This window comes from Lampris incognitus, chromosome 9 (assembly GCF_029633865.1).
Source record: "Lampris incognitus isolate fLamInc1 chromosome 9, fLamInc1.hap2, whole genome shotgun sequence".
Classification (NCBI taxonomy): domain Eukaryota; kingdom Metazoa; phylum Chordata; class Actinopteri; order Lampriformes; family Lampridae; genus Lampris; species Lampris incognitus.
This window is the reverse complement of record NC_079219.1, coordinates 28790643-28807494: the sequence shown is the minus strand read 5'-3', so window position 1 is coordinate 28807494 and position 16852 is coordinate 28790643. Positions and strand designations below refer to the sequence as shown.

Here is a 16852-nt window from a genome sequence, read left to right as displayed (position 1 = left end):
CTTGTTTTGACTCCTCAGCAGTCCCATGTCTAGTTTGTCTTGTTAGCCAAAAGTATGCTAGTATGGGGCGCATATATACTACATATATATCTATATATCTTTATATAGATGGACAGACAGACAGACAGATAGATAGAATGCACCTTATGTCAGGTTTAAATAGGATTTCATTGGGAAAAACAACGCAGTGAGCAACAGCAGTGGGCCTCATTGGGTATAGTTGTAGAATATATTGAGTAGCCATTGGCTTGGTTTTCTGCTGTTCAATGAAAATGGTTTATACAAATGTAGCCATAGACAGTTATTTAACCCAAGTCTTACTGCAAGCACTAGAAATGTGTTGCTACAGGAACATGAATTATGTAAGTTTAGATGTTTTTGGTTTGGTAGCACACTGTCAGCCATGACAAGCTTTTAGAGTAAGCCTCCATTTCTACAGAGGCATAACTTTCTATCCTCATTAACACAAAGCCCACAAAAGGCACAAGCAATACTTTCTCTGACAATCCCAGTCCAATTTTATATTTGAAATAATGTCTTCCAGGAACTTCCTAAAGCTTCCAGGACTGTACCAAGTTCTGTAAGGACTACAGAGTAACTGAACTGGGCAGATATAACCCTTGGCATAATTTCCGCATCCCAGGTAAAGATAATAATCAAAATGCTTACCAAAGTCCCCGGGGACAAAGACGTCGTAGATGCAGCTCTGGCCCTCAGTGTAATTATGTGGGTAGTTTGGAGACAGTACGGTCCCCTCTGATCCTGTTGAGCGACCTCCACATGGAGCTAAGGGGGTAGAGGGAGGCAGGCAAATAGAGAAACACAGTGACAACAAGGTTAAAATACCTGAGGAAATAAGACAATAATATGCACTGGCAGATTCATTCTAACTGGGGCAAGTACACGGGTAAGTAGATCCAAAAAGGTAATGAGATGGAAAATAAATTTCTTTTGAACTCTTAAATGCTAAAAAAAAAAAAAAAAAAAAAACAAGATAAACTGAATTTGACGGACAAATTATGGATATTTTCAAAAGGGTGGTGAAGCACACGTTATTAAAAAAAGAAAAGAAAATGAAGAATGACTTCTGTTCATGAAATGGAAATTGTGCCAGGACTTTTGCCTTTACACAATATAAAAATACTGTCAATCAACATCACTTTCCAAAAACCTGCCATTGAAATAGGCCCTTAGTATCAAAGCCGTAGAAAGATTTGGGAGCATCACATATGCAGTTGCAAATGAAATAGACTTCAAATCAGCACAAAGATACATAACAAACATGCTTAAATTGTTCAATATAAACAGTGTACTTTTAATTCTAATAGAGGACTGTGCATTATTGACACATTGTCAATATTGATCTGTACACAACCTCTCCACTTCAGCCGAAATTAATATAGACTTTATGAAGGAAAGAACCACCTTTTGATACAAGTACATTGAAACAAAAAAACCGTTAAACTTTCAACTTCACATGCTTTTGTCCTAAAAAACATTTACCTGTGTCATCATTATAATGTGGACTCTGACATAGATGGCTGTTGGCACATTAATATCAACCTTAGTCCATCCTGCACCTGTGTCAGTTCACCGCATCATATCTTAAGCCGTTAATGATGTATCTAATTTGCCAAGAGGCCCCACGATGCAGTCGCCTAAGACCTCGCGGACTGAGCCAGCAGGTGGGGGAGCTTCAGCAATAAACAAACACTCATTTGTTGTCGGGAGGCAGTCACCAGCTGCTTCAAACCCCATGTGGCCGACACAATGCACATGTCATCCCCGTTACGCCAAGCGGTGCAGAAGGAGGAACAGAGGCGGCAGAGATTGTAATGCGAAAAGATGGATCAGCAATTAATCCAGTTTTGGTTGTTACAAGAGCGTGAGCCATGTAATCAAACATATGCGATGACAGGCGAGTGGGAGTCAAATCTAAACCCAGATGTCATACAGGCATTGGTGGAGCTGGGGGGGGGGGGGGCTTTGAGGTCGTATAACTTCCCTTAGAATGGCCACTGCAGCCCAATACATTTCTGTAGTTGTGTTGAATTACAATTTGTAATTTCATGTGCAAATACAACTGATCATTTCTAATTTTATAAAATTGCAAAACCCATCATGTTTGGATGGAAAATCCATCCATCCATTATCCAAGCCACTTATCCCAATCAGGGTTGCGGGATGCGGAAGCCTATCCCAGTAGTCATTGGGCAGCAGGCGGGGAGACACCCTGGACAGGCGACCAGGCCATCACACAGGGCAGATACACACGCACACACACACACATACACACACACTTGCTGGTTGTCCATGGTGCCCGATGATGACCATCTTCTTCTATTTGTGGGTCCTTTGAGGACTCAGATAGCAGAAGATACCTGCGCAGAGATGGTTTTTAAAGTGGCATGGGGGGTGCGCTTCTCCCAACGCCACATGACTTGATTGTAGAGGAGATGGTTCCGATGGCAAGGGGGATCCCTAGACGACCGGCACCTCCACACAACTGCAGGGGGCTGCCGGAAATCCAGTTTTTCGGAAACCGCCTCGAAGCGTGCCGCCACAGCTTGCTTTTCTGTTGGGGTAAGCTCCCTTAGCCTTATGTCTTCCAGACTCACCCACAAGGCAGCGGGGCAGTGGTTGATAGGTGCCAGTGCCTGCACACCATATCTCTGGGGCCCACTGCTGCTCCGAGATCCCCTGCCAAGTTAGCCTGGAGCCGCAAGACCCCAGTTACCATGTGTGGCCACGGGGAGGCCTGGCAGGAGTCTTGGTGAAGGGGAGGCTATGTACTGGCAAGGGAAGGCTTACACGCTAGCATGCTTCCCTATTCGCCACAAAGGCTAGCCAGCGGCAGCAAGCTAAGGGCAGGAGGGACACAAGCGGGTTGGAAGAACACATGCACCTTCCCTCCAACTACACACTGCTGCACTAGACGCATCACAACACCCTGTGTGTATGTACACACACACACACACACATTCATACCTGAGGCAATTTAGTATGGCTGATTCACCTGACCTAAATGTCTTTGGACTGTGGGAGGAAACCAGAGCACCCGGAGGAAACCCATGCAGACATGCGGAGAACATGCAAACGCCACACAGAGGATGACCCAGGACGACCCCCAAGGTTGGATTACCCTGGGCCTTGAACCCAGAACCTTCTTTTCTGTGAGGTGACCACGCTAACCACTGTGCCACCCTGGACAGAAAATTATCATGCCCAAATATAAAAAAGTGACTTGGTCCCTGGCAAAGCCTCTCAGGACAGGCTGTTTCACTTGAGCGCCATCTTGGTAACACTGCTGAGCGGTAGGTTCTTGTCCATCAAGAATAAACCCATATCTTTTACAATGGTGAGTCATCATTATCTGAAGTTCTGACATATATATAACCATTTGCATTTCATATTTAGGAACATTGACAATTTCCACACATTATGGGGTGTTAAAGTTTGTTCCAAGGGACACAGTTTTCACAGAAAAAGGTCTTTTTTCCACTTCACCAATGCGGGTTTGTGTGCACAAGTCACTGCCTCAGGAATCATTGAAATTGTGATCTGCGGTAAATAACAGTACTGCACCCGAGTTAATCTGAACATGTGATAGGCAGATTTTCTTTGATAAGCAGACAAAGGTTCTTTGATTGGCCTGGTTTGGTGACAGCGTGCCATCACACTATCTCTCATCATCAGTGCAGCCATTTTTAGCATTTCAAATTGTCCTATTCTAAACTGAGAGTGCACTACCTGTACCATAATTTACATAGTCTTTGGCCACAGGTGGTCTGTTTGTTATAACATTATATGCAGTGAATGAGGGTGCGGTGCAGTGCGTTGGTTATATTCCTTAGTCCCCAAATGGCAAGCTAGTCTGTAAATGGCTTATGAGTAACTTTAACTTGACTGCGCGAGTGTATGCACTCTCAGCTTTCGGGGCTAAAACTTGTACAAACATCAGTGTGGTGCATGCTATTTGTGTCTGCAGAACTTTTGTGTTGCCTGGGATTGTAGCAATGCCATCATCCAAATCAATGTCTGTGTCATATTTGCGTGAAATTTTAGATCCAGAGATGTGTTCGTAGGTGGGCAGACACTCCGTGAACCTGACATCCATATCCCGTATATGTCTTGCCTGGGGTGTCTCTGCATACTGTAATCCCAGAGCACCCTTGCTGAATAATTGAGCCCCCCCCCCCAAAGCAGCGGCAAGAAAAAAAAATCTCTGGCACTGCCAGTGACACCAGAAGTGGCAAAGAGAGTCGGTGGTAGCTGGGGAAGTTTAGCATACTGCTGATCAGTGGCGGACTCACTGGTGGGTGAACTACAAAGTTTACATCTATTCTTTATAGCTTGTGGGCATGTGAGGTATACAGAGAAGGGTGAGTATGTTAAATATAACTCTACATGGGCGTCCGGGTAGCATGGCAGTCTATTCCATTGCCTACCAACACAGGGATCAGCGGTTCAAAAGCCTGTGTTGCCTCCGGCTTGGTCGGGCGTCCCTACAGACACAATTGGTCTATCAGTAGGAAGCCGGATGTGGGTATGTGTCCTGGTCACTGCACTAGCGCCTCCTCTGGTCGGTTGGGGCGCCTGGGGGGGAATAGCATGATCCTCCCACGCACTACGTCCCGCTGGCAAAACTCCTCACTGTCAGGTGAAAAGAAGCGACTGGTGACTCCACATGTATCGGAGGAGACATTTGGTAGTATGCAGCCCTCCCCGGATCGGCAGAGGGGGTGGAGCAGTGACCGGGATGGCTCGGAAGAGTGGGGTAATTGGCTGGATGCAATTGGGGAGAAAAAAAAAGGGGGGGGCACCCAAAAAAAACTCTACATTTGACCACTGTACTGAGGCAAAAAATTGTATGATACCCATCAGACCTCAATTGAACAGACTTCAGAAGTACAGAAATTGAAATACTGATAAACTTTTGGAACAAGAAGCTTTTTCATAACCAGCCTATTAACCAATAACTGAGAATGAACAGTTTACCATTGAAAGAGTGGTTGCAAATGAATTGGCTGCAGCTTTTAGTTACAATTTAATCTGCATGGATTTGAGTGATATTGACACCAATCCTGTAATCCACTAGAGTTGGACAAACGGAGCTTTATGGAGCAGTAACAAAACCAAAAAAAAAAAATTCTTTCACAATATGAGATGCTCATTTATGAATAGGAGGAATTGAGATTCGCCATAACTGTCAAACACTGCAACACGTGAAACATAATCAGTTACAGTGGTGCTTAAATAGTAAAATTTACGCTGCTATCTTCTAGTGAAGTTTGTGCAACAGATAAATACAATGCAACATGGCCAGTGTTTTTTGAAAAAAAAAATTGCCAAAGTACAGAGCAGTAGCAACTCTCTCCTTACAATTCAATTAACCAACACATCTTAATGCTTTTCAAAACATTTCAATTGCTTTGCTTCAATCTATGCATTACCTGTATATATTCTACATTTAGTACTTTGCTCTGTGAGTAATCTTTGGTTGTACATTGTAATTCTGTTACTCTTGTCTACTCTGTGCATTTGACACCTATTGCATGTCTGTCCATCCTGGAAGAGGAATCCCTCCTGTTGCTCTTCCTAAAGATTCTCCCATTTGTTTTGTTTTGTTTTGTTTTTTTCCTGACGAGGTTTTCTTGAATGTTTCCTCATTCAAATTGAAGGTATAAGGACATATTGTACTACTGCAAAGACTGTTGAAGCTTTTTTTTTTAATAAAGTAAAGATGGTATACTTGAAAATGATCTGCCAATCTTTCAACAAGGCAGCTGTTGCCTGTTATACAATGTAGATGCTGCCTTGAAACTGTCAGGTCACACCAGAGTTGCAAAATATGTTCTGCACCCCTGAGCACTGTTAAGGTACCCTAAGGCCTAGGTTCCCAAATGGTGTGCTGTGAGGCAAGTCTGGGTGTGCCGTCGGATTTTGTGAAACCATACATATTATTGCAGTATACAACTAAAATGTTATTAATACATTTTTAATTTTCAGTCAGTATTTTGTACATGCTCATTTCCCATACAGAGAGAAATTATTCACCTAAAAAAAATTTCTTTAAAAATGTTCCGTCAAAGGGAACCCCAGTTTTCGTCGTTGGAATTATTAGAATGTGACACATCAAAGGTCCTGATTGACAGCCAGTGTGAAGGAGGATAACAAAATGAGAAATGCGTGAGGGGTAAAATGGATCGCTTTCTTGTGTGGAGCAAACCACCTCTAACCACCAGTGCAGACCACACACCACCTACAGAAAAGAGGAAAAAAAACTCAGTAGACAGTATCACGAAAGCTACCTGTGTTATGGCTTCAGCTGGACCGAGGATGTCAACAGCCCTCAGCCCAAGTGCGTCATCTGTCGGGAGAAGTTGGCTAATACTAACATGGTGCAAAGCAAGCTGAAGAGGCGCTTGGAAACCAAACATCCCTTCCACATTGAGAGAGACTTGGCGTACTTCAAAAGAGCACAGGATCTGAACCAGAAGCAGCAAGACTGTTTGATGGATTGTGTGAAAGTGTCTGATAAGGCGATGGAGGCAAGTTATATGCTAGTGGAGCTTATTGCAAAGCAGAAGAAACCTCACACAATAGCAGAGACACTCATCCTCCCCGCTTGCAAAAAAACTGCAGGTTTCATGCTAGGTCCAGATGCCGCAAATGTGGTATCAGAAGTGCCTTCGTCTGACAGTAAAATTAAAAGAAGAATCGATGACGTCACATGACATTGAGCAACAATTGACCGAGAAACTGCAGATACGAATCCACTGACCTAAGTGGGGCAGCCCAACTTCTGGCAAACTGTTGATGGTGACTCTATTAAAGAGACTTTTCTCTTCTGCAAAGAAATGGAAAGCCATACAACAGGAGAAGAAATATTCAGGGTAACTGATAACTATTTAAAAGAGAAAAGCCTGACCTGGGATATGTGCTTCAGTCTTTGCACAGTTGGTGTGGCATGCATGACTGGGTGAGTGAGAGGATTTATTGCCAAGGTGAACGCACAAAACCCAAATATTGTGACAAACCACTGTATTTTGCATCTAGAGGCATTAGTTGCCAAAACCATGCCCCCGGAGTTGGCAGAGGTGCTGGATAAAGTTGTACAGATGGTGAATTACATTAGGCCCCTGAAGTCTTGCTTCTTCTCCAAACTGTGTGCCGAGATGGGAGCTGATCATCAACGCCTTATCCTCCACACAGAGGTGCGTTGGGTGTCACGGGGAAAAGTCCTGTCCTGTCTTTATGAGCTTCGAGAAGAGCTTTTGGAGTTTTCAAGTGAACACACTGTCCCACATAAGGACAAGCTTTCGGATAAGAGATGGTGTGCCAAGCTGGCTTACCTTGCAGACATATATTTTGACATCTTAACGTGTTAAACTCCAAGGGCACGAATGAAAACATTCTGTCATCCACAGACAAACTTCAGGGGTTTATGGGCAAGCTTACCCTGTGGCACGAGGCTTTGGAGCAGGGCTCCATGGACATGTTCCCACTGGCATCAGCCGCACCAGAGGCAGCCAGGGAGCACGCTGCATTTGCCACACATCTTCAGACATTAAAAGAGAAGTTTGAGCACTATTTTCCACGTGTCCGACATCAAGGACTATGACTAGATTCGAGACCCATTCAATCAGGAATCCTCAACAGAAAAGCTCATTTTGAGAGAGAGAGAGGAATGCGCAGAGCTCCGTATGAACCGCACATTGATCCCACTGGATCAGTTTGGGTTGGCTTCTGCATCAGAGTACCCAACCATCTCCAGCCACGCTATTGAGCAACGTCTTCTTTTCCCCACTACCTACCCGTGAGATCTGGTATTCTCCATTCTGGTTTACATGAAGAACAACAGGAGGTCACAGCTCTCTGTTGAACAGGACTTGTGAGTGGCCCTCTCTTCAGTACCACCAAGGATTAAAAAGATCTGCGAGCACTGACAGGCACATGTGTCTTACTAGTTTGGAAGTAGGCAAAAAAACAAACAAACAAACAATTACGATAGCAAATGACTATGCTTTACTGCGCTTTACATTTCTGGTGAAATCTGAATTTCAGACACCTGTTATAATAGAACACAAGCAATTTACAATTTACATTTACAATTCACATTTTAAATGGAAAATTTACATTTACAATTTCCGACTAAAAGTTTTCTTTTCAACTTGATGTCAAGTGCATTGACACGATGGTTGTAGTCACGTTTTGCATGCCAATTAGTTTTCATTCTCAGTGTGTCTTTTTTCCTTTACAATTTTAGACTTAAGGTTTTGTTTTCAACTCATTGCATACACTGTTATGAATTTACTGTTTATATGCAAATTCGTTTTTTGTTCTCAATGCATTTTTCTTCTTTACAAGTTTAGACTAAAGTTCTGTTTTCAAATCAATGCATACACTGTTGATATGAATTTACTGTTTATCTCATGAGCGATTGCATCTTGCTCGATGCTGCTGTCTCAGGCCAGCTTTCCCACCCCCACCCCCCCCCCCCCCCCGCCTCGCTCACACACACACACACACACACACACACACACACACACACACACGCACACACACACACACTTTTCACTCTCCCTCTTTTCAGTTTTGATTGTGTGACCTGTCTGGTTAAAATGGTTGTGTTGCTGCTCTTTTTGATGAAATTTTACAAAGTTTAAAATGAACTAATGAATTAATTTGTTAATAAATATTTCATGAGTAATGTAGTTGTTTGTCAAATTTTGTTGGGAATTAGTAAATAAAAACAAACGTTTACAGAGTGACGAGAGTCATAACGGGTTATAGAAGCTATTTTGCACAGACATGAACACAGGTGTTGCCCTAAGGCAAAGCACTTAACCCCAGGGCTGTGTCAGCTAAGTTACATAGGTGTCAACAAAAACAAGGCTGACAATAATGACAAGCTGCTGTAACAATGGGCACTCCTCTTGCCTCCACCAGCTCCCCGCTGCTAAAAAGGAGAAGTAAATCCTAATTCAACCTGACCTGATTGGGTACTTAAAGGAGCCTCAAAACTATGTAGGACCATTGGGGCAGAAAACTGGGTTGTCATCTTAATACCGTTCACACCTCCAGTCCCCGCCCCCCCCTTGGCACCATTATTATGGATATACTGTGGAGCTCTGTGTAATGTCTGAATCTCGATCTGTAAATATTTTATGATGACACATTTACACATCATAGCACATTGCAATTAACACTACATTTACACATCATCAAATTTCACGTGTGGAAATGGATATGGATCTATACTGTATGCCTGTCAGGATTCTTTACAGCTGATTAAAAAAAAGGTTACCATTGGAGTATTTTTTCTTCATTAAATACATATTCTGTACAACATTTTATCTTCTTTCATTTTACTTAATTTAAAAGTTTGACTTGAATGCTTAAATCATCTCAAGAAATTATAATACAGTACAACAAGGTAACAGCATAAAAAACTGCAAAAAAAAACAAAAAAACTATTGACATGCAGGTGCAGCTTTTCAGTGGACAATATTGCATTCCACTCTACAGCAGCTCTTCATATATCATTATAAAGAAAAAAATCATTTCTTGTACTTGGATCTTACCTTCTTTGCGTCCCTCTCTCACAAGTAAGGTTTTAAGTAATAGCCCTTTCAGTAATGTATAATGGCTTCAAGAACCCAACTACACTCCACAGACATCAGTCATTTGCCTTTCTGGTATGAGCAACATTAAGATTAAGACATATTTTATTAATCCCTGTGGGGAAATTCACCCTCTGCGTTTAACCCATCCTATTGTAAAGGAGCAGCGGGCAGCTGCAGCACCTGGGGACCAACTCCAGTTCGTCTTTACATTGCCTTGCTCAGGGGCACAGGCAGGAGTATTAACCCTAACATGCATGTCTTTTTGATGGTGGGAGGAAACCGGAGCACCCGGAGGAAACCTATGCAGACATGGGGAGAACATGCAAACTCCACACAGAAAGGACCTGGGATGGCCTGGGGTCCAAACCCAGGATCTTCTTGCTGTGAGGCAACAGTGCTAACCACTGGGCCACCGTGCTGCCCTAAGACAATGTGACTGGTACACCCACATCTCTGTGTTACTATCAAAGTTCATGACATGTGCGAATCAACCGGTTGATAAAATCCCAAAACACACTGCATACTGGAGGACTGAATGGCAGTATTTATTTCATAAATATAATGCTTCCTGTCTGAATACTAAACAGTTATTTTTAAGTCTAAATCAGGTTTCACACTCTTCTATTGCCTTGGAGGGCTGTCTGTTAGACATTTGGATGGATGGATGTAGATGTAAGGTAGTAATGTAAATCCGCCACAGGGTGGCACTGTTACGCTGTATGTTCCCCTGGGAATGCCGCAAATGGCGATGTTTGTCCCTCTTGCAACACTGTACCCCTAGTTCTTGTCCCGGGCAAAATGCTACGTTGATCAAATGTTTTCGTTTCTTCTGCCGGAAGGTAAGCAGTCTTGCTGGCGGTCTGCATTATCATAAAAATATTGATTTATATCGCACATATTGTCTAACTGTTTATTCTGTGGCGTTAATAGACAAGTTTGCTTATAACCTAGTTAAAGTTTGATGTCGAACATTGTATTTGGTAAGAGAAATGTGACAAAAAGTGTTGGCTAGCCTGTTGAGCATTAGCATGGCATATAACGCAGGATGCAGTATTATTTGAGCAGATTATCGATGGTTTTTTTGTTTAATTTTATGGGTAATGAGTGCCTTATTTAATTTATAATGGATGAAATTTGCTTTGGTTTTGCCGTAAGGTAGCATTTTGATATGAGATGTGTTTATTTGCACATTTGCACTTTTTATTTTAATTTTATTGAGAAAGAAAATGTTTTTGTTTCTTCTGCCGGAAGCTGTGAGTATGATGAGGCCAGCGGCCAGCTGATAGATGAGAGGTGAAGTGCAAGCGAGTGCCAATAAAGTGTCCAGGTCTCAGGCACGATCCCAAGCCTCCGCCTCCTTCCTTTTCCACGCAAACATCATACCACAACAAACACAACGCAGAGTCCCAGGGCGTGTAGGGAGACGACGGCCGAACGCAAAGTTCGGGTTACATCATGGTGCCGTGACCCGGATCGTGGTGCTTCGAGATTCAAGGAGATACAGAGACTCGCGTCCTCGCCTTTGCTGCTGCATTGAACTGCGTTACCTTCAGTGACTGGACACTGTGGTGGACTGAACTACTGTCATCGGCGCTGCAGCATTGGCAAGATACTCACCTCTTCAAATATCCTTTAAAGACTGTTGAAAGCTTGCTATATCCATTTGAGGACCTTTTATTATATTTCGATAAACTTAACTGTTATTTGAGTTGTGTAAAAGTGTGCTATGTGAGATCCTGCTATAGGAACACTGTGCTTAACATTAAGCTGATATATATCATTCATAATTTTTTGGTTTTGGTTAAGGGTTGTGTATTGACCATCTGATTTTGACTCAAGTTTAATGTGAGTTTTGAGTTGATAGTGATTATTGTATTTTGATATATTTACTGGAAAAAGAAAAAAAAAGAGATTTTGCATACACAGCTAAACTTATTCTGTGAACACAGTGAATCATTAATAGTCATCTGTTTTGACACCAACAGCTACACCAGTCATAGTGATTTAGAAAAAAAAATATATCAAAATGTTCAGTGACTATGCAGATTATCAGTCAAAGCAAGAAGGTGCCTCTGCTGTCACACCGGGTTCCCAACTGCCCCCGATGCCCACAGCCAGCCACAACTGTGACTCTCCAGCCCAGACACAACCCCACCTTTCAAGCAAGGGCATAACAACCACCAGTGCTGCAAATCAACAGCAATCAGTGAGGCCAAAGCTTAACAACTACTTCACTTGCCCCACCACCACCCAACAGCTGATCCTCCCTCAAGACCACCACAGCATTTAGCAGCCCCCATACCCAGGACTAAGTGCACCACTCCCTCCACCACCCCCAATACTGTCACCATACCCTATTCACTACTCCACTCCAGCTCATGCACCCACCTTGCCAGCCTCTAGAGCTCCAATGCAAGCACCCTCACTATGTTTTGACAGCAGCCCAGCTGCCAAACCAATCCACCGAAACAGCAGGCCAGACTACAGCCTGCCCAGTGCATCCCTTCCAGCTGTACAGATATTAGTGGAACCTAACTCCCCGGCCCAAGCCAGTGTGAACCAGCACACACACCCTTTGCCCATTCACAGCCTCTCGTGCCCCACCTCCACGGAAATGCAAACTGTACAGCAGCCTACCATGACTCACCCAGACACCCCTCCTTACCAAAGCCCTGCTGCCGAGCCTAAACCCCAGGTCTACACTGGTCCTGCATATAATCCCCCTGTGCCCCAGGCCCTCATGCCAAGCTTTCAAATGCCACCAATGATGAACATTATGAGCTACCCCTCTTCTACTGGCCAGACCCTTCAAAGTTTGCAGCATGGATCAATCCCCCAGGTGCATATGTCACAGCCTGCTGCCCTCTACCCCCAAGAGGTGACCACCCCACTAGCAGTGCAACATGTAGCCCCTAACCACACAGCCCCTGCCTCAGACCCTCGAGCTGTCATGTACCACAACACACTCCCACAACACCCTCCACCACACCCATCCACCACCCCGCACATGCACCCACGTCCGTATGAGCCCCCAATGAATGCTCCCGTCAGAGCCGCAGCCAACACAACCCTTCCACCAGCTGCATATGGTGGGTTCATGCAAAGTCATCAGGTAAAAAATGTCCAAATCTTCACTGGCAATCCAGACAGCAAAATATTTGTAGAAGACTGGGTTCGTGATATGCAGTACCTTCTGGAGGCAATCGAGCTCCCCACACACCTCCGCTTTTCGACTGTTGTGCGACACCTGAGCGGTGAGGCCAGGAAGCTAGTCCTGAACCTACCCCCCCACGACCAGACTCCAGAGAAGGCGTTTGAGGAGCTCAGGGCTGAATACAGCGACACACAAGGCTCACTTGATCCACTAGCCGACTTCTATGAGTGCAGCCAGAGGTCCGGAGAGTCTGCCTGCTCTTATGTTATTGCTCTGGAGGCAACACTGAGAGCGGTAGAGGAAAGTCAGAGAGGGGGTAGGCAATTTCCTGATCGTGATAGTAAACTCACTCGACAGTTTCTAAGAGGGCTTATGGATGAGATGGTGTATGCAAGGATCGCACCAATGAAGCCCAGGCTTTTGAGTTTCTGGGAGCTGCAAGCAGAGCTTAGAAACCTTGCAAAAGAGACTCAGAAGTTCCAGTCACAACACAAGACAAAGAAAGCGCTCACCCAGGTGCAGGTCACATCAGAATGTGATACCAATATGAGGTCAGAGAGGTCAAAACACACTTCAGAGTGGACAGAGCTTAAAGATATGGTCAAGAAATTAGCTCTTAGCCAAGAAGAACAGATGACCAAGTTGGCTCACCTTGAGTTGAGAATTGCTGCACCAGCCCCTGCACCTCCACTAAGGCCCCAACCATCTCCCAGAACAGTTACTCAGGGCTCCAGTGTTGTTTGCTACCGGTGTGGGAAGCAAGGGCATATAGCCCGAGTATGTCGAGCGGTGCTCCCAGAGCCCAGTCCGCCCTGGACTCACCAACCCCAGCCTGCGACCTCCGTGGAGAGCACCACGCCCCACTCAACACAGCATTTAAAGGAGGCTTTCCAGTCACTGAGAGAAAGATTGACAACTGCTCCAGTGTTAGGCTATCCAGACTACAGCCTACCCTTTCTGCTCCAGACTGATGCCTCGGGGGAGGGGCTTGGTGCTGTATTAGCCCAAGTTCAGGACGGAGTCGTGAGAGTCATAGCTTATGGCAGCAGAGACTTGAGCTCAGCAGAAACGAGGTATCCTGCACACAAACTAGAGTTCCTCGCTCTGAAATGGGCAGTGACCGACAAGTTCTATGACCATCTATATGGGCGCAAGTTCTCAGTCCAGACAGACAATAACCCCCTCAAGTATGTCATGTCGTCTGCAAAATTGGATGCTACAGGTTAGCGGTGGGTGTCTCGGCTGTCAGCATTTGATTTTGATGTGCAGTATCGAAGGGGACAGAATAATGCGAACGCTGATGCCCTCTCCCGGCTGTCTAACCAGGAGGTCACCCAAGTCCTGCAAACCTGCCCTCAGCTTGTATCAGCCAAAGTACAAAGGTGTGTAGAGGAACAATCTCCCCAACAACTGGAAAGCTCCGCTTCGGAGGGACCTGAGCATCAAGAACCTCTGTCACACATGCTCGGTGAATCCTATCAACATGTGGGGATGGACTCTCTACCTGCATTGACAAAACAGGAGATTCGTGCAGGGCAAAAAGAGGATCCTGTAATCGGTCCTGTTTTGCACTTTAAAAGTGTGAACCAAAAACGGAGCCGCATTGAGAGGATTGGTGGTGGCAGGTAGGTTTGCCTTCTCTTAAAAGAGTGGCGGAGCTTATTAGTAAGGGATGGAATAATGTATCGTCAGGTCCAAGACTGTCAAAGGGGAGTAGTAGAGCAGCTGGTACTACCAGAGAGATTTCACACATCCATCAAGACTGCACTTCATGATGACTCAGGGCATTTAGGGTTTGAGAGAACGCTGCAGATGATAAGGGAGAGATTTTACTGGCCTAAGATGTTCCAGGAAATCAAGGCTTGGTGTGAGCAGTGTGAAAGGTGTTGCCTCAGAAAGACTCCAACTGCAGGCCTCAGGGCTCCCCTGGTCAGTATTCACAGCAGCGCTCCTATGGAACTTGTGTGTGTAGACTTTCTGACTCTGGAGAAATCAAAGGGAGGCATAGAAAATGTGCTTATTGTTACTGACCACTTCTCCCGGTATGCCCAGGCCTATCCCACTAAATACCAAAAAGCCTGTACAGTGGCGAAGGTACTGTGGAAGAACTTTTCTGTCGGTTTGGATTCCCAGCAAAACTACATGCAGACCAGGGTCGTAATTTTGAAAGTGTTGTGGTGAAAGAGCTGTGTAAGTGTACTGGTGTCACTAAGACACACACAACCCCCTATCACCCCCAGGGTAACGGCACCACCGAAAGGTTCAACCGGACTCTCATGGACATGCTGGGGGCACTAGAGCCTCACCTGAAACCCCGCTGGCATGAGTATGTGGATGCAATGACACATGCTTATAACTGCACCAAACATGACTCTACTGGGTACACACCGTATTACCTAATGTTTGGTAGACATCCACGACTCCCAGTCGACCTTATTTTTGGGCTTTCTACCACCAAAGAGCCATGTGAGTATAGTGAATATGTCCAGACCCTGCATGACTGTGTGTCAGAAGCTTATACTCAGGCTAACCAGGCTTCACGACATGCAAAAGAGCAGCAGAAAAGGTACTATGATCAAAAGGCAAAGAGTCAAGGTTTCAGCCCAGGGGACAGAGTCTTGGTCAAAATATGTCATGTGGAGGGACGGCAGAAACTGGGAGACTGATGGGAGTCACGCCCATACATTGTGGTGAAGAAACAACCCAGTATACCTGTGTATGTGGTCCGAACAGAGGATGGTGAAAAAGAGAGAGTGGTTCACCACAACCTTCTTACACAGTGTATGTTTCTTCCGGTGGAGCGGGCTGGTGCAGCAACAAGTGCAGGAGTTGAGTTGACATGGGGGACTGGGCGGTGGATGGCATGGAGGTAATGGGGGAGGAAGATCTGCCTGGCACAAGAGACGGGCTGGATGAACACACAGGAATGGAGGAAATGGAAGTGGAGGCCGAAAAAGTGAGTCAAGGGGGGAAAGAGGACATAAATGTCAGTGACACCAACGCACTTGATGGCCCCAGCCTGAGGAGGAACCCACAGAGAACTCGACGTCCCCCAAAGAAACTGTCTTACGAGTCACAGGTGGTGAGATCAAAAGAGGAACAGCAGAAGATAGAGAGGGGCTGGAAATTGTGGCAGAGGGCCATAGCAGAGAGAGCAGCAGGGCACGTATAATCCACGAAAAAAACAAACAAACAAGTTTTTATTAATGGTTTATTTACTTTGATTGCATTTACACATCTACATTTCATATGCAACTCATGGTATTAATACGTCACTTTCAGTGTGATCTGTTTTAATGTTTATGCTCATAAGTTTTATTTGTTTTGTTTTGTTTGGTCTGATGGCTGGGACACCATCAATTAAAGAAGGGGTAGATGTAAGGTAGTAATGTAAATCCGCCACAGGGTGGCACTGTTACGCTGTATGTTCCCCTGGGAATGCCGCAAATGGCGATGTTTGTCCCTCTTGCAACACCGTACCCCTAGTTCTTGTCCCGGGCAAAATGCTACGTTGATCAAATGTTTTCGTTTCTTCTGCCGGAAGGTAAGCAGTGTTGCTGGCGGTCTGCATTATCATAAAAATATTGATTTATATCGCACATATTGTCTGTTTATTCTGTGGTGTTAATAGACAAGTTTGCTTATAACCTAGTTAAAGTTTGATGTCGAACATTGTATTTGGTAAGAGAAATATGACAAAAAGTGTTGGCTAGCCTGTTGAGCATTAGCATGGCATATAACGCAGGATGCAGTATTATTTGAGCAGATTATCGATGGTTTTTTTGTTTAATTTTATGGGTAATGAGTGCCTTATTTAATTTATAATGGATGAAATTTGCTTTGGTTTTGCCGTAAGGTAGCATTTTGATATGAGATGTGTTTATTTGCACATTTGCACTTTTTATTTTAATTTTATTGAGAAAGAAAATGTTTTTGTTTCTTCTGCCGGAAGCTGTGAGTATGATGAGGCCAGCGACCAGCTGATAGATGAGAGGTGAAGTGCAAGCGAGTGCCAATAAAGTGTCCAGGTCTCAGGCACGATCCCAAGCCTCCGCCTCCTTCCTTTTCC

General features: G+C 44.6%; 1 protein-coding gene across 1 annotated transcript in view; it reads right to left on the bottom strand.

The window, feature by feature from the left end:
* LOC130118211 (CUB and sushi domain-containing protein 3-like) overlaps positions 1 to 16852 on the bottom strand; it is a 473370-nt gene that overhangs the window by 206867 nt on the left and 249651 nt on the right. Inside the window, 1 exon segment of the mRNA XM_056286604.1 lies at positions 670 to 786. Coding sequence (XP_056142579.1) covers positions 670 to 786 — 117 coding nt within the window.